This window comes from Betta splendens, chromosome 4 (assembly GCF_900634795.4).
Source record: "Betta splendens chromosome 4, fBetSpl5.4, whole genome shotgun sequence".
Classification (NCBI taxonomy): Eukaryota; Metazoa; Chordata; class Actinopteri; order Anabantiformes; family Osphronemidae; genus Betta; species Betta splendens.
In genome coordinates this window covers 11,614,841-11,632,292 of record NC_040884.2, presented here as the reverse complement: position 1 = coordinate 11,632,292, position 17,452 = coordinate 11,614,841, and the positions used below count along the sequence as shown (strand labels likewise).

The window sequence follows — 17,452 nt, the reverse complement described above, 5'->3', positions numbered from 1 at the left end:
GGACGTCCTCATTTGACCCAGCACACTGTTTGGTTTCAGTGGTCGCAAGGCACAGATTCCACACGGCGTCTGCACGCACGCTACCATTTGTGGGTTGGTTTTGCCTAAAGCCTGCACCAAACGAAGGCGTTCTGCTTGTTGTAGCATGTGACCATTTTCAGGCACAACACATTTCTCCCATTTTCCCTGTTCTGTAAATGTTTTTTGCTGATAAAATGTCAGATATTTATAACAACTTTCAGCAGTGAAGTATCGCTTTAATTGCACCATTTATCTTTTATCTTGCTAAAGTTTTTTTTTAATTCTTGAATTATGTGCAGTGTCTGTGCTGATTACGGCTTTAGGAATTGTTTTACACCCTTAACATCATCTGTGCCTCAAACTACTGGTTTGCTTTGCAGGAGGTTCTTCCTGACGAGCAGCGTGATTTTCATCCACATTCGCCACTGATGCATGGTTTGAAAACTGATCATCTATTGTGTTAAATACGCTCAACATAAGGTAAACATTGAATGTATCACTGTTGCCAATAGTTTTTGGAACATTCGCACATTTAAAAAAATTAAGATAAAGAACTTTATTTAAATTCTGATTCATTTTATTACAAAAAGATACAAAACACTACAACCATGTAAAAAATAATAAATAGGACTTTGTCTTCACATGTTACAGTCTCTTATCCAAATGCCCATTAAAACTATAAGCACCTCCTCTCAGTGGTGCCCAGTTCGGGGGGTTTTCCTCAGGGTTCTGGCACTCGTAGCCTTCCTTGGAGAAGTCACGGCCTCCCTGATGTTCGCCAGCAGGCCGCGCTTGGTCTTCGCCTGCACCGGGGACTTCTGGGAAAGCTTGGCGAGTTCCGCCTTCAGCGAGGACACTTCCATGTCCCTCGCCAAGTCCCGCTGCAGGAGCTCCTCCATAGATTTAGTCTTTATGGAGAGAACACATGTTTACACACACACACACACACACACGATACCAAGATCAGTCCAGATCCATTTTATGCCTTTTCAAGTGTTCTACTGAACGACTGTACCTGAGCATTAGACTTGATCTGCAGAGCCTCCAGCTCAGAGGACTTTTCCAGGAAGCTGTCTCGAACTGTCTGAAGTGTTCCACTTAGCTCCATAAGCCTTTTCTCCAAGGATAAAATCAACTGGAGACCAAACATTTCATGAGCAATAAAATAAATGTAACTAGGATGCAGAACTGAGGTTTTGTCCTACCTGTTGTTTGTCCTCACACATTTTCTCTAGAGCACATTTCTCTTTGTAAAGCCATTTGCAACGATCTTCACCTGCATGAGGAGAAAAAAAACACTTTACTTAGCTGAATGCTAGGGGAAAACATTACAAATGACGGGCAAAGTGTTTCATGAAAATCCATTAAATACAAAATACTTAAGTCAATGGAGCAAACCTTTAAGCACTGAGTAAAGCTACTGGTATAACTGAAAGTTATTTAATGTTTAATGTTTTACTTTACAGTTTAAAGTATATCCAAAACACATAGATTAAAGCATGGGCTTTTAGACTCTGCATATTAAAAGTCTATTATAGACAATCATTCATCTGAGCACCCACTGAACCTGAATGGATTTAGACTGTGGGCAGCGGTTGGAGCACAAGGCCTGTGGATTCAAACCCACAACCTTTGCACTGTGAAGCAATTCACAATGTCCAGCAGTTGTCTTTACAGTCTCCCAGAGGGAGAGCAGATCTTTCTCTAACGACATCATTTGACCGCGTACCAACCTCCAGACTGATGACTCTGGCTGGACTGGTCCACTGCAGACACACCTCCTGTGCCGGATGTTAAGATCTCCAACTCTGAGACTCTACGTCTGAGGGCCTGAACAGAGGACAGTTACGTTCAGCTTGGTTTAAAGAGAGACAAAGGTCTGTTGATGTGAAATAAACTATACCTCCACTTTGTCCTGTTCGGCAGTGAACTCATCCAGAGGCACATAGTTGTCTTCCAGGTTGTTCATGGCGCTCTGGTAGGCGTGCTCCTTGATGGCCTCCTTGTACATCTCAAAAGTGTTCTCCAGCTTTTCTTGGTAGCTTTCCTTCAGCTCTTCTATCTGTCGACTAAATGCAAAATAAATACAGGCTGAGGGATAATGAGCACTAAAATGGAAAAAAACAAAACTTCTTCAATGTGCCAGACAGACTTAAATCATGAGACCTGTATAAACACCACATACGTGCGGAGGTCTTCGCTTTCCATGAGCTGTTGTAACATGGCATCTCCCATCTCTTTGCGAATTTCCATTTCCTGCACGAGGTTTCGTCTTCTCTCTGCCAGCAGTTTAGCTCGGAGGTTTTCAATGATATTGACAAGCTCCTAATACAAAATTTGGAAAATGTAACAAGATACAAAGACTAAAGTCAATGGACTAATATGTGGATCACAAACATGGTTCTTGCTCTACAGCCAGTGTGTCAGTGTGAAATGCGGTGGCAGCTGTACATTCTGTGGCATCACGGTCACATCAGCCTCGTCCTCCTCATCGAGCAGCTCCTCCTCAGACAGGCAGCTCTCCAGGGCCCGGTTGTCCATCATCGCGTTTCTGGCCAGAGCTTTTCCATCCCGGCCGACTAGACAAGGAGCCAGAGGCTCCAGGGGCTTCTCTGGGATCACCTGCACCACCTACACAGCACAAAGAGCGGTGCTGCACACTGGACCTGCAGCTCACACAGGTCCTCCTTCGACCAAATCACCTGCTTGGCAACCGCTGAGAACTTCATCACGTGGAGCGTCTCATCGTAGGTGGAGGCACACTGGTTAATGTTGACGATCATCGATGCTCGGCCTTTGCCACAGAAAAACGTCTGGAACAGCTTGGTGAGTTTGCTCTCACGGAACGGAATGTAGCTGCTCTTCATTCTGATGGACAGACAGACATTTGGCTAAAAGGCATTAAAGGGCCGTGAGAACAGTCTAGCATAGATTTAGAGGAGTAGAACAATAGAGACCCGTCAGTCTGGTTGTTGCGGAGTGCGGTGATGCACTTCCCCAGAATGAGCAGCGAGTTGTTGATGTTTCCTGCCTCCTTGAGTCTCTCGCCCATTGTCTTGGTCTTATTGCATCTTTCAGACCCAGCGAGGTCGCACAGAGACAACCTGATGGAGGGAATAAACACAGCGCTATGATGTAGAAGCCATAGAATGATCATCTACCTGGGCAATGACCCCCCCACAATTGGTTTCCATGCCCGTCAGATTACACAATAGAGATAGATTGAACCAAATAAAGGAAATGGCTGCAACATTGCTCAGTGACTCTGCTAGCAGACGCCCATTTCTCTCCATAAGATAAAGTTTGGAAAATCACTGCCAAAAAAACGTTCATTCCAAGTTCATTTCAGTATGTTGAAGACTGATCAAGTAAACAACTACAGAAGCATAAGGAACCTACTCAGAAATCTGTTTGACTGAGCCGTCATCAATCTTCAGTAACTTCATGGTAAATATGCTGTGGCTGTTGGAACAATCTGGGGTGAGTTTGACAACAGAGGACGACATGAAGCAGAGACGTCTTTACAGTCAAAGCTTTGCCTTCTGCTCGATGACTGGTTCATCTTCGTGGCTGCAGCGCTCCGGTTCTTGTTTCCAAACTGGAGGAGTTTGCAGGCCTCAGCCAGGTTGTGGATGTTGATCCACCTTAGATCTGAAACGAAGCGAGTTCTCGGCACCTCAGTGTTGTGGAGAACGTCGGGACGCCTGCTGGCGCCGGCTCTGCGCCTGCCTCACCTTTAACGTAAGCATTTCCAGCGCCGTCGTCGCACACGCGCAGCGCGGCGCGCTTCTTGGTCTTGGCGCACAGCGAAGGTTGGAGCAGATCATACACGCACTCATTGTAGATTTCAAAGAACGCCACCCACAGAGCAAACTGGCTGCTGCCCGCTTCTGCCGGGCTGCTGGTCTCCCCTGGAAAAGGAGCACAGAGGGACACAGGAGTTGTTCCTATTCGCACAGCGCGTGTGTTCATACGCATGAGTGCTACCTGTTTGACTGCAGGACGGGACGGAGGATGAGAGCCTGGAGGCGGAACAGGAGGAGAACTCTGACCCACCGCTGGTCCTGAGACACTCGCCGTCCTACACAGAACACACTGGCAATGTCTGCACTGTGGTGGTGGTGGTTTTCAATTACCATCAGAAGTTGAAAGCGCTCACTTCTTTGGCTGAAGCAAAAATGGCATCTTTTACACTTCTCTCCTGCTTCACTTGATCAGGATGCAGATACTGGGCGTCATTTCTGAGGTAGGGTTTCAGGTCCATCCCCTCGTACTGATTGTGTCCCATGTGACTGAAGGTGGCGTGAAGCACCCGAGGAAGTATTCCCGGATCCTTCGGTGACCCTGAATCAGACACTCAGGACGTACTGCAGAACTTGGCAGGACCTTGGACGCTCGCAGACAACCTAGGTTTTACCTTGAATTGTGAAGGTTTTGCCGGCATTGGTGACTCCGTAGCTGAATATCAGCGAGTTCCTCCCGTCCAAGAAGTCCGACATTTGGCTTTTGACGGTGCTCTCGAAAAGCTCGGCTTGATTAGCCTCCGGCCCAAAAATCTAGATAACAGGGTTTCAATTTAAACGACCAAGCAGGCCTGTCATGAAAACCATAGCCCTGTCATTTTCAACACAGATGAAGAATGTTTTGGAATAAATGTATAGTATAGGTTTTGAAGAGATTGAGGATCAAAAGTGTTACCTGTGTAAATGTAAATTTGTGGAGCGACATGCCAATGCCCTTCTCACTGCTCTTCAACGTGGCAGAACCCTTGGGTGCATTCAGCGTCACCATCTGGCCATTCTCAATCACCACACAACCCTGAGCGATGAGGAGCACGTTGTCTGTACTCAAGCATTAAATGCTTTCCTTCCAATGTCTTTGACTCAACAGCACATTCTGGGCTGATCACTAGGGGAGTACTTTTCAGTGGCTGCATTTTACCTGATCCTCGTTGTCACGGAGCTCCTCTTTAGAGAAGGGTCTGACTCGGAGGTAAACTGTCATCGTCTGCGGCTCTGCAACACTTGAGACGTCCTTCATGGAATAAAAAAAGAAAAAAAGACAGCATCAACAAAAATGTCCTCATTGTTGAAGACTACGCTCGGTTTTGTGCTGATATTTGTGGACAGTCAAGTTAAGTCAACATTACTAAAAATGAATTTTTTATAACCAACTTAAGAGGAGGAGGAGAAAAACAGCGGTACAAGTGAGGAGGGGAGACGTTACCTGCTCAGGAGCAGTGTTACAAGTCAACTCCATGTCATCAGGTTGCTGGACGCTGTTTTCAATGGGCAGATCTGTAGCTGTACTCATGTTGAAGCAAGAAAAGTCTCAAAAGTCTGACAATGTCAAGCCGGCGCGAAGTGCACAAACTAGTTCAGTTTTAGAAATAACGCACTCCCTCCAACGAGGCCTACAGGGAGCTGTGCTGATGTTGCCCCACTGAGAGTGGAGGGAAACGTTTTAATTAACTTTAATTGAAAGCAGGTGACAATCCTCACAAATAACTGGTTGGAATGAACCAACCAGTAAACAGCTGCTTTGCTGAGCTGTTCTGCAGAGCTTTAGTAGCTCACCGTGAGTCTAAAGACATATTAACTCTGACTTACAGGACAATAAAAGCCTCCTTTGCCTCGTTCCCGTTCGGGCGCGATGCTTAGGCCAAACTGCTGCATGTTCAGAAGAGTCTGCAGCTTTCTGCCTCATATTACTTGGAACAGCATGGGCAAGGCAGAATTAGGTGTAAAGCTGTATGTCATATATACAACTTAAAGCATGAAATAGTAATTAAAATAAGGAATTTGTGTCAAATTTAAACCTTACATTTAAGTGTACCCAATGAAGGACAATGATCTCTTAAGCACAACACGACTTAGATGAGGATAGTACTGATTTTCTGTTAAGAGTCAAGGACAGCTTGTATTTAAGCCCAATATTGACAGTCATGTTTAAACTAAGTCATGGAACCATTTTAAAGCCTTTTAGTTTGAAGCCATGCAGCTGCATTGCTTTTCTATACATATCCATCACAACTTAAGTCTGACAATTTTACTAAAATGACTTTGACATTTATGCCATAGTATACTGTGTTCCCTCCACAGTTTATGTGTGTCTGTCATCCACATTGAGGCCCAAAAACAAGACAGACACATTTCATTTTTAATTTCTTTATTAAATCTTCATCGCTTTTGTTTACGCGTCGGCAATGGTAACTTCAACCTCCACACCAGGTTCGATGCTGATTGATGTGATCTGCTTGACGATCTCAGATGGACTGTGCAGATCAATCAGACGCTTGTGGATCCTCATTTGGAAGCGATCCCAAGTTTTGGATCCTTCACCACAAGGGGTCTTCCTAGTGGTGATGCGCAGAGTCTGGGAAGGGAAAAAGAATTGTGTTTACAATACCTCATTTAAATACAGCAAGGGCCAGACGTTGGGTCTTGCAAATGAAAAGCATGATCCAGCTGGAACCTGTACACTTCGATGGTTAACACAGGGCAACTTTTTTCCAAGAAACTAGTTGTAGACAAAAAGTTTGGTCTTTTTCCATTTGTGCACGTCAGTACCTTGGTTGGCATGCGGACGGGTCCCTTCACCTTCAGGTTCTTCTCCTTTGCCCCACGGATCAGATCTGCACAGACTGAGAGAAACAAACCTTAAAACGTTCTGCGAGAAAAAAAAAACGTTTTGTTGCATTTTGAAAGCTGTGGCTCAGAATAGCGTACAACGTCGTCAGGGTTCATCAATCAAAATGTCATCCTCATTGCTCAGATGTGCATTAAACACGAATTAAGTGGTATAAGTGAACCTACCCTTCTCCAGAGATTTGACGTTGCGGCTGGTGAGGGTGATGCGGATGCGATGAATGGCGACCTCGGTCTCAACAGGTGCCTTACCGGTGTCCTTGAAAGCCTGCGTACAAAAGGCAACACGGGTTCAGTCTCCAAGAATTACAGCATCTGCCTGTGTACAAGTGGCCAAGACAAACTCAAACGCAGAGTTTCGGTTATACTGAAAGTTCAGGGCTTTGCAAAGTGAACCAAGTGTTTCTGTCCTTACTGTGGCAACAACTTTATTAACGGCACTCAAAGCGTTAATGTGGTTCCCAACAACAGATGCTAGCTACGGCTAGCTACCGCGCTCTGGCAATATTATACTTGGATGAACCTACAGAACTATTTGACTAACAGAAACGGCTCGTTCCAAACAATCACTTCGATATTCTTATTATACACACCATTTTCAATTATTCCTGACCGACTTATTCGGAAAGAACTCAGACGAACAGCGGTGAGTCAGGAACAAGCTCCACCAACGTGGTTAGCTCTTCGGAAAAGAACGAGCGCGAGGCTGTTTCCGGTATATATACTCAGCATCCGGGCCCGCGCGTCTTCTTCTTCGATGATTCGCATTAACGTGACCAACAGCGACATGTAGTGGAAATCCTGGACTCTAGAAGTAGGGACACCGGCCCCGAGGACAGTAGTTTGACACCCCTGACGTAAATATTTGTTTGCTCATCTGTTGGTGGGCCAGTAACTGAAGCAGATTCACAATTTAACAGAAACCTCTCTGGGCCCCTTCCTTCCAGGGATGTTTTACCCATATCTGTAAAAATGGGCCTGAATATTCATTCATGTCTCAGTCTCAGACAACACAGGCCTGAGTTTAGCTACTGCTAAAACTGCTGAAAAAGTTCTGCTATAACAGTGGTGTCTGTTTTAGAGTGCGTTACATATTGTCATTTGCTGTAGGTCCACATCTGCACAATAAATATTATCAGTTCATAAACGACGCATTTGTTGAAATATAAATAACTGTAATAAAATATACTTTGTGCTTGTAAGAACAAAGATATTTTGGATTTTACTTTGAAAGGGGAAAGCGGAAGTATCCTGTTGCGTCGTAAATGGCTTGATACCTGTTACGCTGAAACAAGTAACGGGACCGGGCACCGACCAGTTGCAGAAAGTGTTTTTTGGAGTTTGAAGTTCTGAATAAAGTGTAAATTTAATGTGTAAGTGAGTTACTGGACGCGTGAGAGGAAGACGACGAGGAGGAGCGGTCCGGGAACTTGGTTCTGACGTGTGTCATGATTTCCAAACACAGGCCGCCACCGAGTGACAGAGGAAAAGTCCTGGACCGATGCGCTGAATGGAGTCGGACACTTGAAGCTGAGGGATGAACTTCGGCGTCCCCGCTCACTGCTTGCTGCTGTTCCGGGCGTGCGACGAGGGCGACTATGAGGCGGCCCGAGGCGTCCTGGAGCCCAGGGAGTCGGGGCGGCAGAGCAGGCTGCGGTCCGAAGCGGGGTCGGAGTGCGGCGCCGCCGACATGTTGTCTCTGGTACCGGTGGACTGCACGGACGAGGAGGGCAACACCGCCCTGCAGTTCGCCTCGGCCGGCGGCCACGAGACCCTGGTTCGGTTCCTGCTCCGAAAGGGGGCCTCGGTGGACAGCCGCAACAACTACGGCTGGACGCCGCTGATGCAGGCGGCGAGGTGGGGCCGCGATCCATTACGAGCGGAGAGACCTTTACGGTTCATTAACACGTAGCAACCACGCTTCAGTTGCGTCTGTTTACCACTAAATATTTGAATTGTGTTGTCACACTGGTTTTTCTAATTTAAAGCTTGGTTAAATGTGCGTTGGTCTATTTGTGTGTAAACATTTGGTCAGTCACTCTTTGGTGAAGAGAAAAGTGGAACGAGCCCCAAAATCATAATATAATAAATCAAATTCTTGACGTTGTCAGTGTTGCAGGCAGCTCTTGCTTTGCACTGTTGATACAAAATGTGACTGAATTAAAACGTGTTGCTTCATTTCATGCCTGATGTTATGTGGCATGTATGCTTTATGACTAACACACAGTCACTGCTGTGGCGCTCACTCCGTCTCCTGAACCCTCTCCCGTCCTCTGACCTGCTCTCCATCCAGGTTTGGGCACCTCACCGTTGCCCACATCCTCCTGGAGAACGGGGCAGAGATCAATGGACGGAACAGGCTCGGCGCCAGTGTCCTGACCATGGCGGCGCGTGGAGGACACACTCATGTGGTCAAACTCCTCTTAGAGAGTGGCGCCTACGTTGACGACTACGATCATCTGGCTCTGACTGCGGAGGCAGTCTCCAATGGCAACAACAACAACGGCTGCAGGTTGGGACTGTGTTTTTTTGTGTTTGACCAAAACTTAATTCAGCTAGATATTCTGTGCATGAAAGTTCAGGCCTTCATCCACCAGTGTGACTTCTTTTACACAGTGCGGCTGGTTTCGGAGGTGATGAGGCCTGTCCAGGAGGAGGAGGCGGCAGAGAATTCATGGACATCACCGCTCTGATGGTGGCGTCTCAGCACGCACACGAGGCCACGGTCCGACTGTTGCTGGAGTGGGGTTCTGATGTCAACTTCTCCCAGAAGACCACCGGATGGGGCCCTCTGATGGCGGCTACTCTCAGTGGAAAGGTGGATGAGGAAGCCTGTTTGGCTGCGTTTATCCATGACACAGCACAGATAATGTAGCCAGCAGAACCGAAAGGCAAACAGAATAAAGTTGTATGTGTTTTGAAAGGTGGTTGTGGCTCAGCAGCTGGTGGAGCATGGAGCCGACCCAGACCGCCTCAACGTTCTGTCCAAGACGGCGTTTGAACTGGCCATGCAGCTCAAACAGAGAGACATCAAGACCTATCTGGACTCCATCACCACGGTGCGGCCGCAGACAGGTACAGAACGTGGAACAGTTTGCCCCTCGTCTTTACATTTGTTTTCTAGGCTTTTAAAGGTTTCATGTTCGATCATTCAGTCATAGTAATAATGTGTCTTTCTTGTCTGTTTTTATTTACAGTAATTAGGCAGAAAGAAAAGAAAAAAGCAACAAAGCTTCCTTTAATACGTAGCTTCTACTATATTATAAATGTTTACTTTTATGGTCATTATATCTATTTAAAATCTGCAAGAGGCGAAGATTCAATTATGTTAAAGATTTAGTCCGTTGGATATTTGGAATGTGATTTACGATGTTTAACAGTTAAAAGGAAGCGTCACAAACAGCTGATCTCTGTTTACATTTCACACTGAAACGACAGTGGAACTACTGTAACAGTGTTCCTGTGTCTGTCAGGTTCTTTGATGTTTTAAAGCTCCCGTTCAGTTTTTCGGTCAGTGGTGTTTTTACAGCTCTGACTGTAGCACAGATGTCTGTAACCAAGATTTATAGAGAGTTATAGGAGAAAAATCTGGAGAGATGATAAATAGGTAGTAAATAAGCAGTGTCAAAAAAGGTTTTCATCCACTTCATCCTTTTGATAAACTTATCACACAGAGTGTGATGTCAGAGCGAATTGGTCACCATGTGAAAAGCAGTAAAACGTGAGTACAGACTCATTTAGGAATTTGTAAGTGAATGAGCAAAAGGAAAATCATACAGTTGATGAAGCTGAGTGTTTTGTCGTTCCGCTTTTTCCTCTGAACATGTTTTAACACTGACAGGGTTCCTATTTGTTCACAGACGACGAGAGACGGAGACCAGATGTATTCAGCGCCCTCAAGTTTGGTATGTGAAGTTGTGCGTGTACTGAAATAGCAAATAAAAAGAAAGGAAGGGCCAACGAGAGGCTTGTGTCCCAACTCAGGAAACTCCCAGCTGGTTAAAGAGATCTTGGAGGAGGATCCTGCCCAGGTGAATTCCTTAAATCAGGAGGGAGCGTCGCCCCTGATGATGGCAGCAGTGAGTGGGCAGTTGGAAGTGGTGCAGCTGATGGTGGAGAAGCACGCTGACATAGACAAGCAGGACGCTGTGCATGGCTGGACTGCACTGATGCAGGCCACCTATCACGGGTGAGAACGTTTTATTCATCTTGGTAAAATAACGATGAAGTAGAGAATCCTCACTTGCAGATAAAGGCCATTTGGAGGGTGATTAAATATTTGATGATGTTCCTGTTTTCCTTCTCCCTCCAGTAATAAAGACATTGTCAAGTATCTGCTGAGCCAAGGAGCCGATGTTAACCTCCGAGCTAAAAACGGATACACAGCCTTTGACTTAGTGATGCTTCTGAATGACCCAGGTACTCGCCCTGTACCTGCCGCCATCCACGGATCAGGACCCAGTTCTTTCAGTGAACTCTTATTGTGAATTTTCCCAGACACGGAGCTGGTGCGTTTGTTGGCGTCGGTGTGTATGCAGGTCGATAAGGACAAGTCTAAACATCATGGCCGAGGTTTTATGACTCGCTCCAAAAGTCGCCAGTCCCTTAGCAACATCCCCGTGCCACCCGACGAGAAGGGAGGCCTCAAGGTACTGTCATTTAATGGGGAGAGGATTTTGAAGGCTTTAAGTCTTTATACACCATGGTACGAACATGTGACTCCGCCATTTTCCAGTCCTGGTGGAACCGCATGTCAAATCGGTTCCGGCGGCTCAAGCTGACTCACACCCTGCGGCACGGCCTCTCATCCAATCGCCTGGCTCCGTTTCCAGACGATGCTGAAGCGTCGCTGGATGCCACGATGAAGGCGGGCGTGAAGCCCGTCGCGGTCTCTAATGGATCCCCGACACCAGCGTCGGCCCTGGGAGGGAGCGACGTGGGCACCGCCTGGGCTGTGAAGAGCAAGGAGGCTGGTGAGCCACAGTGATGGCTGCAAGCTGTTGTTATGTATGGAAGCACTGTGGTGTGGATGTGTTTTACATGTTACAGGAGAAAGGAAGTGTAAATGTGCATTTTCTTTTTGACAGGTGTTTGCAGGGCATCCTCAGAAAAGGACGACTTCCTGATAACTACAATGGTGAGAATCACTATGTTGTGCACTCGGACTTGTGTTGGGATTGGGTTGTTGATCCATCTCCTGTTGTCCGCTGGTCTCCCTCTCCTCCAGCTGAGGAGCGGCGCGCCGCTGACCCGGCTGCCCAATGACAAGCTGAAGGCCGTGATCCCTCCTTTCCTGCCTCCGTCCAACTTTGAACAGTGGAACTCGGACCGCTCGCGGCTCCTCGGCGAGGGGAAGAGCGACGTGGCGCGCCTGCCCATGCCGCCCCAGAGGAAGCTGAACAGCAGCGGCAACTCGGATATTGTAAGTGGCGGAGGCCGAGCGGGAGGGGAGGTTAAGGGCTGCGGTACATGAGCCTGTCTTCTGCTCTCGCCTTTCATTTACAGACGTCTGTCAGCCGTGTGGTTAGCAGGTCCATTAAGTTTCCCAGCATCACCAAGGGCCCCTCCTCCTCCTCCCCCTCGAACTCGGGTCACTACCACTCGCCCCACTCTTCCGGTGGCTCCAATGGCGTCGCAGGACTCAACCGGGACTCTCATAACCGCTCAGGTTAAAACAGACCTACAACCACACAGTCGTGCACATGCATCAGTTGCTTTAGATCTCTTACAGGGCTCCTTCTTCTTTTATCCACCAGGGGGCAGTGCAGACAGCGTTCTTTCCCAGATAGCGGCTCAAAGGAAGAGAGCAGCAGGCCTGATGGACGTGAAGGTCCCAGCTCCAGAGAAGCAGCACAGCCAGGCGCCGCTGCCGGGCTCAGCGTCTGGCCTGCCGCAGCCTGACATCAGCCTGCCCGACATCCACTCACGAAGGGTCAGTGTTCTGTTTTTCACCACCCAGGTCGGTGAAGCAGTGCTGCTACTCACACTCATCTCTCTGCAGAAGTTGGAGTTGAAGAAGAGACCTCAGTCGGGGAATTCCTCCACCTCCAAGAGCACGTCGCCCACTCTGACCCCGTCTCCTTCCCCAACCCCGAAACCTCCCACTGGTCCAGGGGACTCCCTCTCATCAGCCTCTTCTCACCCTCGCTCTAAGAGCAGTGGTGGCTCCAGCAGTGGAACCATCACGGATGAAGGTAACACAACCAACCGGCAATTTATTGGGATGTTCTGTGTATAGTTCTAGAGGTTAAAAGAAAAATTTGTTAGATACAAACCAAATTTTGTCTTCTCAGATGAACTGTCCAGTATATTGAGGAAACTGTCCCTGGAGAAATACCAGCCCATATTTGAAGAACAGGAGGTACAAAACAAACATACAGACAGTTATGAGTAAGAATCATTTACTTTTTTGCATATATTTAGAATGGCCTCTGTCTCCTCTACTTGTAGGTGGACATGGAGGCATTCCTGACGTTAACTGATGGAGATCTGAAGGAGCTGGGCATCAAAACAGATGGACCCAGACAGCAGATTTTGGCTGCCATATCAGAGCTCAATGCTGGAAAGGTAGTGGATAACAAAACCAAGACCTGAACCCTTCATTCATAGACTGGTCACTTCCCCACACTATGTTGTAGCGAGGTTGGGGTGCAGGAAGGTAAATAGAGTACTTATATATGTATTTGATATTGATGTTTGTCATCTGCTGTCAGGGCAGAGAAAGGCAGATCCTTCAGGAAACCATCCATAACTTCCAGTCGTCCTTTGGCAGCAGCGCCAGTAACCCAAGACCAGCAGGTGAACCCCGCTGTGAGTATCAACTAGAGACGAAGTCTGGAGCCGGAGCCGAAGCACAGAAAACATAATCACGTCTCGTTGGCTTTTTTCAGCTCCGACAGGGTGGATGAGACACCAGGTTCGTTCCTCCAACAAGAGATAACCCGAACCACGACCACGTCAGAGGTACACGCTGTCCACCAGCCTCAGGACCAAACCTGGAGCTTCCTGGACAGAACATGATCCTTATGATCATGATTATGATCCTTATGAGAGGAACGTCATATCTGATATAATGTGAGAGATCCCGCTTGTGTGTTGTAACAGTGGCTATTATGTGATTGTAGGTGATGATGTACGATGAAGCAAAGACACTCAGCCCAGTTATGATATAGTCTTTTGATACTGATTTGTATTATTTTGTATGTTCCAACCACCAGGTACACAGATGATTCTCAGTTATAACTGTGCTGTTACAAATAAATCAATATCATTATGATGCATGTTTTGTACTTAGATGTTATTGGCCTTTAGCTGAGAACACAACTGAAACACATGGGAGCGTTTCATGAGCAGAATAAATTGAATAGTTTCTACTGAGCGCGTTCTCTCCTCAGACGTGTGGCTCCATGTTTGCTCACCAGGCGTTTACAGCACATGTCCTGAAGTTTAAATGTTCAGGATGGAAGTTCCCAAGCAGTGTCGATTCATTCAATAAACGCAACAATAAATTAAAATTTTATTGAACAGCGAATTAAAATATTCAAAATTAAGCAATGTAAAATAAAGTGAATTCAAATTATACTTGTTGGAGGTTTGAATATTGGGAAAGTGCTGGTTCTGCTTCACTAAATCTCCCACTTTGCACTAAACTACTAGAACTATAGGTAAAAACTGTAAGGTTTCCTCCAGCAGATGGCAGTGACCTCGTCTTGATGCAGCAGATTCAGCACTGGCTCTGCTCTGTAATGTGAGCAATAGAGCCGATCCGTATCCGATGATCGGTACCGGGCCAATCCAACACATTCCAAAGCATCACTGCTCTATGCAGCCGCGTGCTTGTGTTCAGTAATGAATTCAGTCAAGCTTCCATGTTCTAGGCTGTGAAAGTATCTGTTCTTAAATAAAGTGAGTCGTGGTGATGTCATCCACAGCATCCTGTCATGTCATTGTCACATTCTGAGCGTGCACTAATGTTGGACAGCTCACACATACATGGGCCGCATGGTGGGTTTCAGCCTTCCTGCTGCTGGGTGCTGCCCGTGTCTCCTCACAAGGTTGACGTAGGTTCGAGTGTGAGTGCTTGTTTGTGGCGATCCGTCCGTGCCGCTGTGAGGTTCCGTCCACTAGCCTCACCCAGCAAACCCGGTGTCCTGTTTAGAGCAGCAGCCGGTGACTCAGGCGGTATTTTTGTTTGGGACGCTACTGTCACCATGTGAGCAGCAGCAGCAGAACTGCGCTGCCTTCGAATCCCCAAACACGGGCAAACAGCAACACGCCGCCTTCGCCGCGGTCCGCATTAACGAGCTGGACCCGGACCGGGCCGACAGGCGGGCGACAGGGTTCCTGTGCAGCCTAATGAAAAGCATGGCTCGGCATAGGAGGCCTTCGCTTCATGTACACTCACATGTGCGCTGTCAGGAACCCAGAGAGAGAGAGGGATCCATTTGGAACGCATTAACACTGCTGTGGCATGTGGGAAGCAAATGGAGTGACTCACTCAATTTCCTCTCAATAGTTTTCACTCACACAATGTTTTGATTTGATCGAATAACATTTAATAATGTTGCCTGTCACTGTGAGTACAGTAGTGCTGTACTGGGACCAACACATCTACATGCATGCGTGCCTGGAGCTCCCACAATCTGAGGAAATTATTACTTTCATAATTATTTAAATAGAACTAAATATAATTGTATTCACGAACAAATAAAGTAAACGTGATAATTAGTGTCAACCAACTGCAGACTTTAGGTAAAAGGTGACATTTCTTCTCCGCTCTGATGTAGATTTGCTGCTGCGCTTTGAATGCTTGTCTCGGTGCGTGAACCCCTCAGCTGTTTGCTCCAGAACGCTGATCCAGGGAGGAGTCCACACCCGCTCAATGCCTGCGAGGTGCCAGGGCCTGTGGCTGTAAAACGAGGCCAGACCCCCCGCTGGGCCTGACGCTGGGCGTGAGGTGTTTCTGCCGCCATTTGTTTGATGCTCCTGATGGTTCAAATCTCAGCTGGTCTCATCTTTTCATAGATGGTGAATGATGAATGTTCATTTTATACATAATAGGCATTTTCAAATGTAGCAAGCATCTGCCTACATTTTATTTTTTACTTTGTTTATTTTAAATAATTTCCAATTATACTAATGTCTCAGTAAAAATTATATATATACATATTTTATAGATTCTGGTTTTCAGACGCGCATCATGAAGGCGATGACTTTATTGCAGTCCCTTGTTGGTTTGTGTGTGTGGAGGAGCTGTTACTTGAACACATAAAGCATCAATGTTTGGTTATTTAATATTTACATTTTGTTCCGTCTGAGTTTTTACGAACCCCTCCCTCCTTTGAGAGGCAGCTGATCACAGCCCTGTTTGAATGGACCAACTCTGACTCCCTCATTTCACAGCGACCTTTGAGTCAAGTGATGGGGCCTCGTATTGACCCCAGCGCGGCCCTTTAACGGACCGCAGCCCGTTTCACGCCGCTCCGTCGCCCGTGCACACGTGTGACGGAGCGGATTACAGCGAGGGGAGCGGAGGAAGGAGCTGCCCTCCCTGTTCCCACCACGAAACAACCTTTGGACAAACCCAAATCCAAATGTCATGAAAAGATTATCCCGACAGAGGCTCCGCTCACAACTCTGCCTCTGAGACTGATTGATGCAGCTCGCGATGCAGGACGCACGGAGATGTGACAATACAACACGGCTCTGGCGCGTCTTATACAGTATTTGACATGCAGGAATACAGACAAGCGTTCATGATATGTTTGTACCATCACATTAAATGTGGACGTCCGCTGGACTCGGACGTGTCGCGTGCGCTAGATCCCGCGGCGATGCTAACGGAGGCGTCTTGATCGATGGCTGCCACGCTGCTGCACCTGGCAGATGCTCGCGCTAATTCCTCTGTGGCCTCGCGGTCATTGCGCACAAATGTGCCCTCGCGCACATGCGGGCGGTTCGCGTGCAAAGGCTTGCCCCAGTAGCGTTAGCTGAGCTAAGCCAGGGGCTAATCTGGAGTGAGCTCCGATGCAGTGGCCAGTGGATTTGCATCGATACCAAAGCTCCCCGTAGCTTTAATGGCACCCACTGACAGTGTTAACGGGACCTTTTAAGACCCTCAGATCCGCCTGCCACAACAAGTAAAACCTCACCTGACTGACATGTTTGCACAGCGGCGCGGCTCAAACCCATCTGCTCGGCCCAATCTACGACGTCGCTGTCTTCAAGTGCAACGGTACAAGAGTCAGAAGAGCAAAACGCAGAGACGGGACCCTCTTCTCTCACACGCTGGACGCATTAGTCCTCACCTCCGCGGAGACCGGTGGAGATCAAACAGTGATTTGTTCTGCGGCAAACGTGTGGCTCTGGGCTGCTGAAGGTCTCATTAGTTCACAGATTAGACTTCTAGTTAGATACACGTTACTCGGAGCTTTGTAGAAATCAACTCCACTGTCTGAATTAAACGCTCGCTGGTGGAGCCGCGTGATGGGAGGCGAATGTGCTGTTGACGCCAGGCAGTAAGTGCGGGTGCTGTATTTTTACACTAGGGTGCAGTCATGCCTGTACACACCACGGCTGCGTGCTATAAAACACCATTTGTGAACGAATAATGAAGTTGGTGGGCACAAGTTACTGTAGATACGAGATCTAAATCTCCTCATTTAGAGAAAAGGTGATTGGGGATTAGTTGCAGCTGCTGTGGCGCAACAGGTGCCGTGAAGGCAACAGCGAAGTAGCCTCTAAACAGGGAGAGGTTTGACGTGAGGCGATGACACGCGGATCCT

At 47.4% G+C, this 17,452-nt stretch overlaps 3 protein-coding genes and 1 non-coding gene across 6 annotated transcripts; 1 reads left to right on the top strand and 3 right to left on the bottom strand.

The window, feature by feature from the left end:
- Positions 1-576: 576 nt before the first annotated feature.
- On the bottom strand, positions 577-5,491 carry zgc:56231 (uncharacterized protein LOC406257 homolog). Its single transcript, XM_029148581.3, has 18 exons — positions 5,248-5,491; positions 4,963-5,055; positions 4,720-4,839; positions 4,439-4,577; positions 4,181-4,365; positions 4,009-4,102; positions 3,756-3,932; positions 3,561-3,672; positions 3,421-3,483; positions 2,979-3,125; positions 2,724-2,889; positions 2,473-2,652; positions 2,207-2,346; positions 1,925-2,090; positions 1,755-1,851; positions 1,227-1,297; positions 1,037-1,156; positions 577-929 (listed from the first exon to the last, which is right to left on the bottom strand). Exons 1-18 carry the CDS (start codon positions 5,332-5,334, stop codon positions 714-716), a joined length of 2,373 nt encoding a protein of 790 aa, XP_029004414.1. The 5' UTR covers positions 5,335-5,491; the 3' UTR covers positions 577-713.
- Positions 5,492-6,172: 681 nt separating this feature from the next.
- On the bottom strand, positions 6,173-7,419 carry rps20 (ribosomal protein S20). The gene is made up of 4 exons (XM_029148546.2): positions 7,262-7,419; positions 6,837-6,936; positions 6,591-6,664; positions 6,173-6,396 (listed from the first exon to the last, which is right to left on the bottom strand). The coding sequence occupies exons 1-4, from the start codon at positions 7,262-7,264 to the stop codon at positions 6,214-6,216; spliced, it is 360 nt and encodes a 119-aa protein (XP_029004379.1). The 5' UTR covers positions 7,265-7,419; the 3' UTR covers positions 6,173-6,213.
- LOC114854871 (small nucleolar RNA U54) lies at positions 6,727-6,794 on the bottom strand. The gene has a single exon (XR_003785849.1). It is a non-coding gene; the product is annotated as a small nucleolar RNA U54 (small nucleolar RNA).
- Positions 7,420-7,888: 469 nt separating the features above from the next.
- On the top strand, positions 7,889-14,592 carry LOC114854283 (ankyrin repeat and SAM domain-containing protein 6-like). 3 transcript variants are annotated; one of them, XM_029148543.2, is made up of 19 exons: positions 7,889-8,041; positions 8,134-8,525; positions 8,962-9,180; positions 9,285-9,486; positions 9,593-9,743; positions 10,529-10,573; positions 10,653-10,857; positions 10,981-11,087; positions 11,166-11,317; positions 11,404-11,641; positions 11,756-11,805; positions 11,896-12,090; positions 12,174-12,336; positions 12,425-12,600; positions 12,670-12,862; positions 12,962-13,029; positions 13,119-13,235; positions 13,382-13,478; positions 13,559-14,592. In XM_029148543.2, exons 2-19 carry the CDS (start codon positions 8,206-8,208, stop codon positions 13,606-13,608), a joined length of 2,748 nt encoding a protein of 915 aa, XP_029004376.1. In that variant the 5' UTR covers positions 7,889-8,041; positions 8,134-8,205; the 3' UTR covers positions 13,609-14,592. The 3 variants fall into 3 exon arrangements, with proteins under 3 accessions (XP_029004376.1, XP_055364209.1, XP_029004377.1); XM_055508234.1 differs by having other exon boundaries at positions 7,904-8,525; positions 13,382-13,466; XM_029148544.3 differs by having other exon boundaries at positions 7,907-8,525.
- Positions 14,593-17,452: the final 2,860 nt, after the last annotated feature.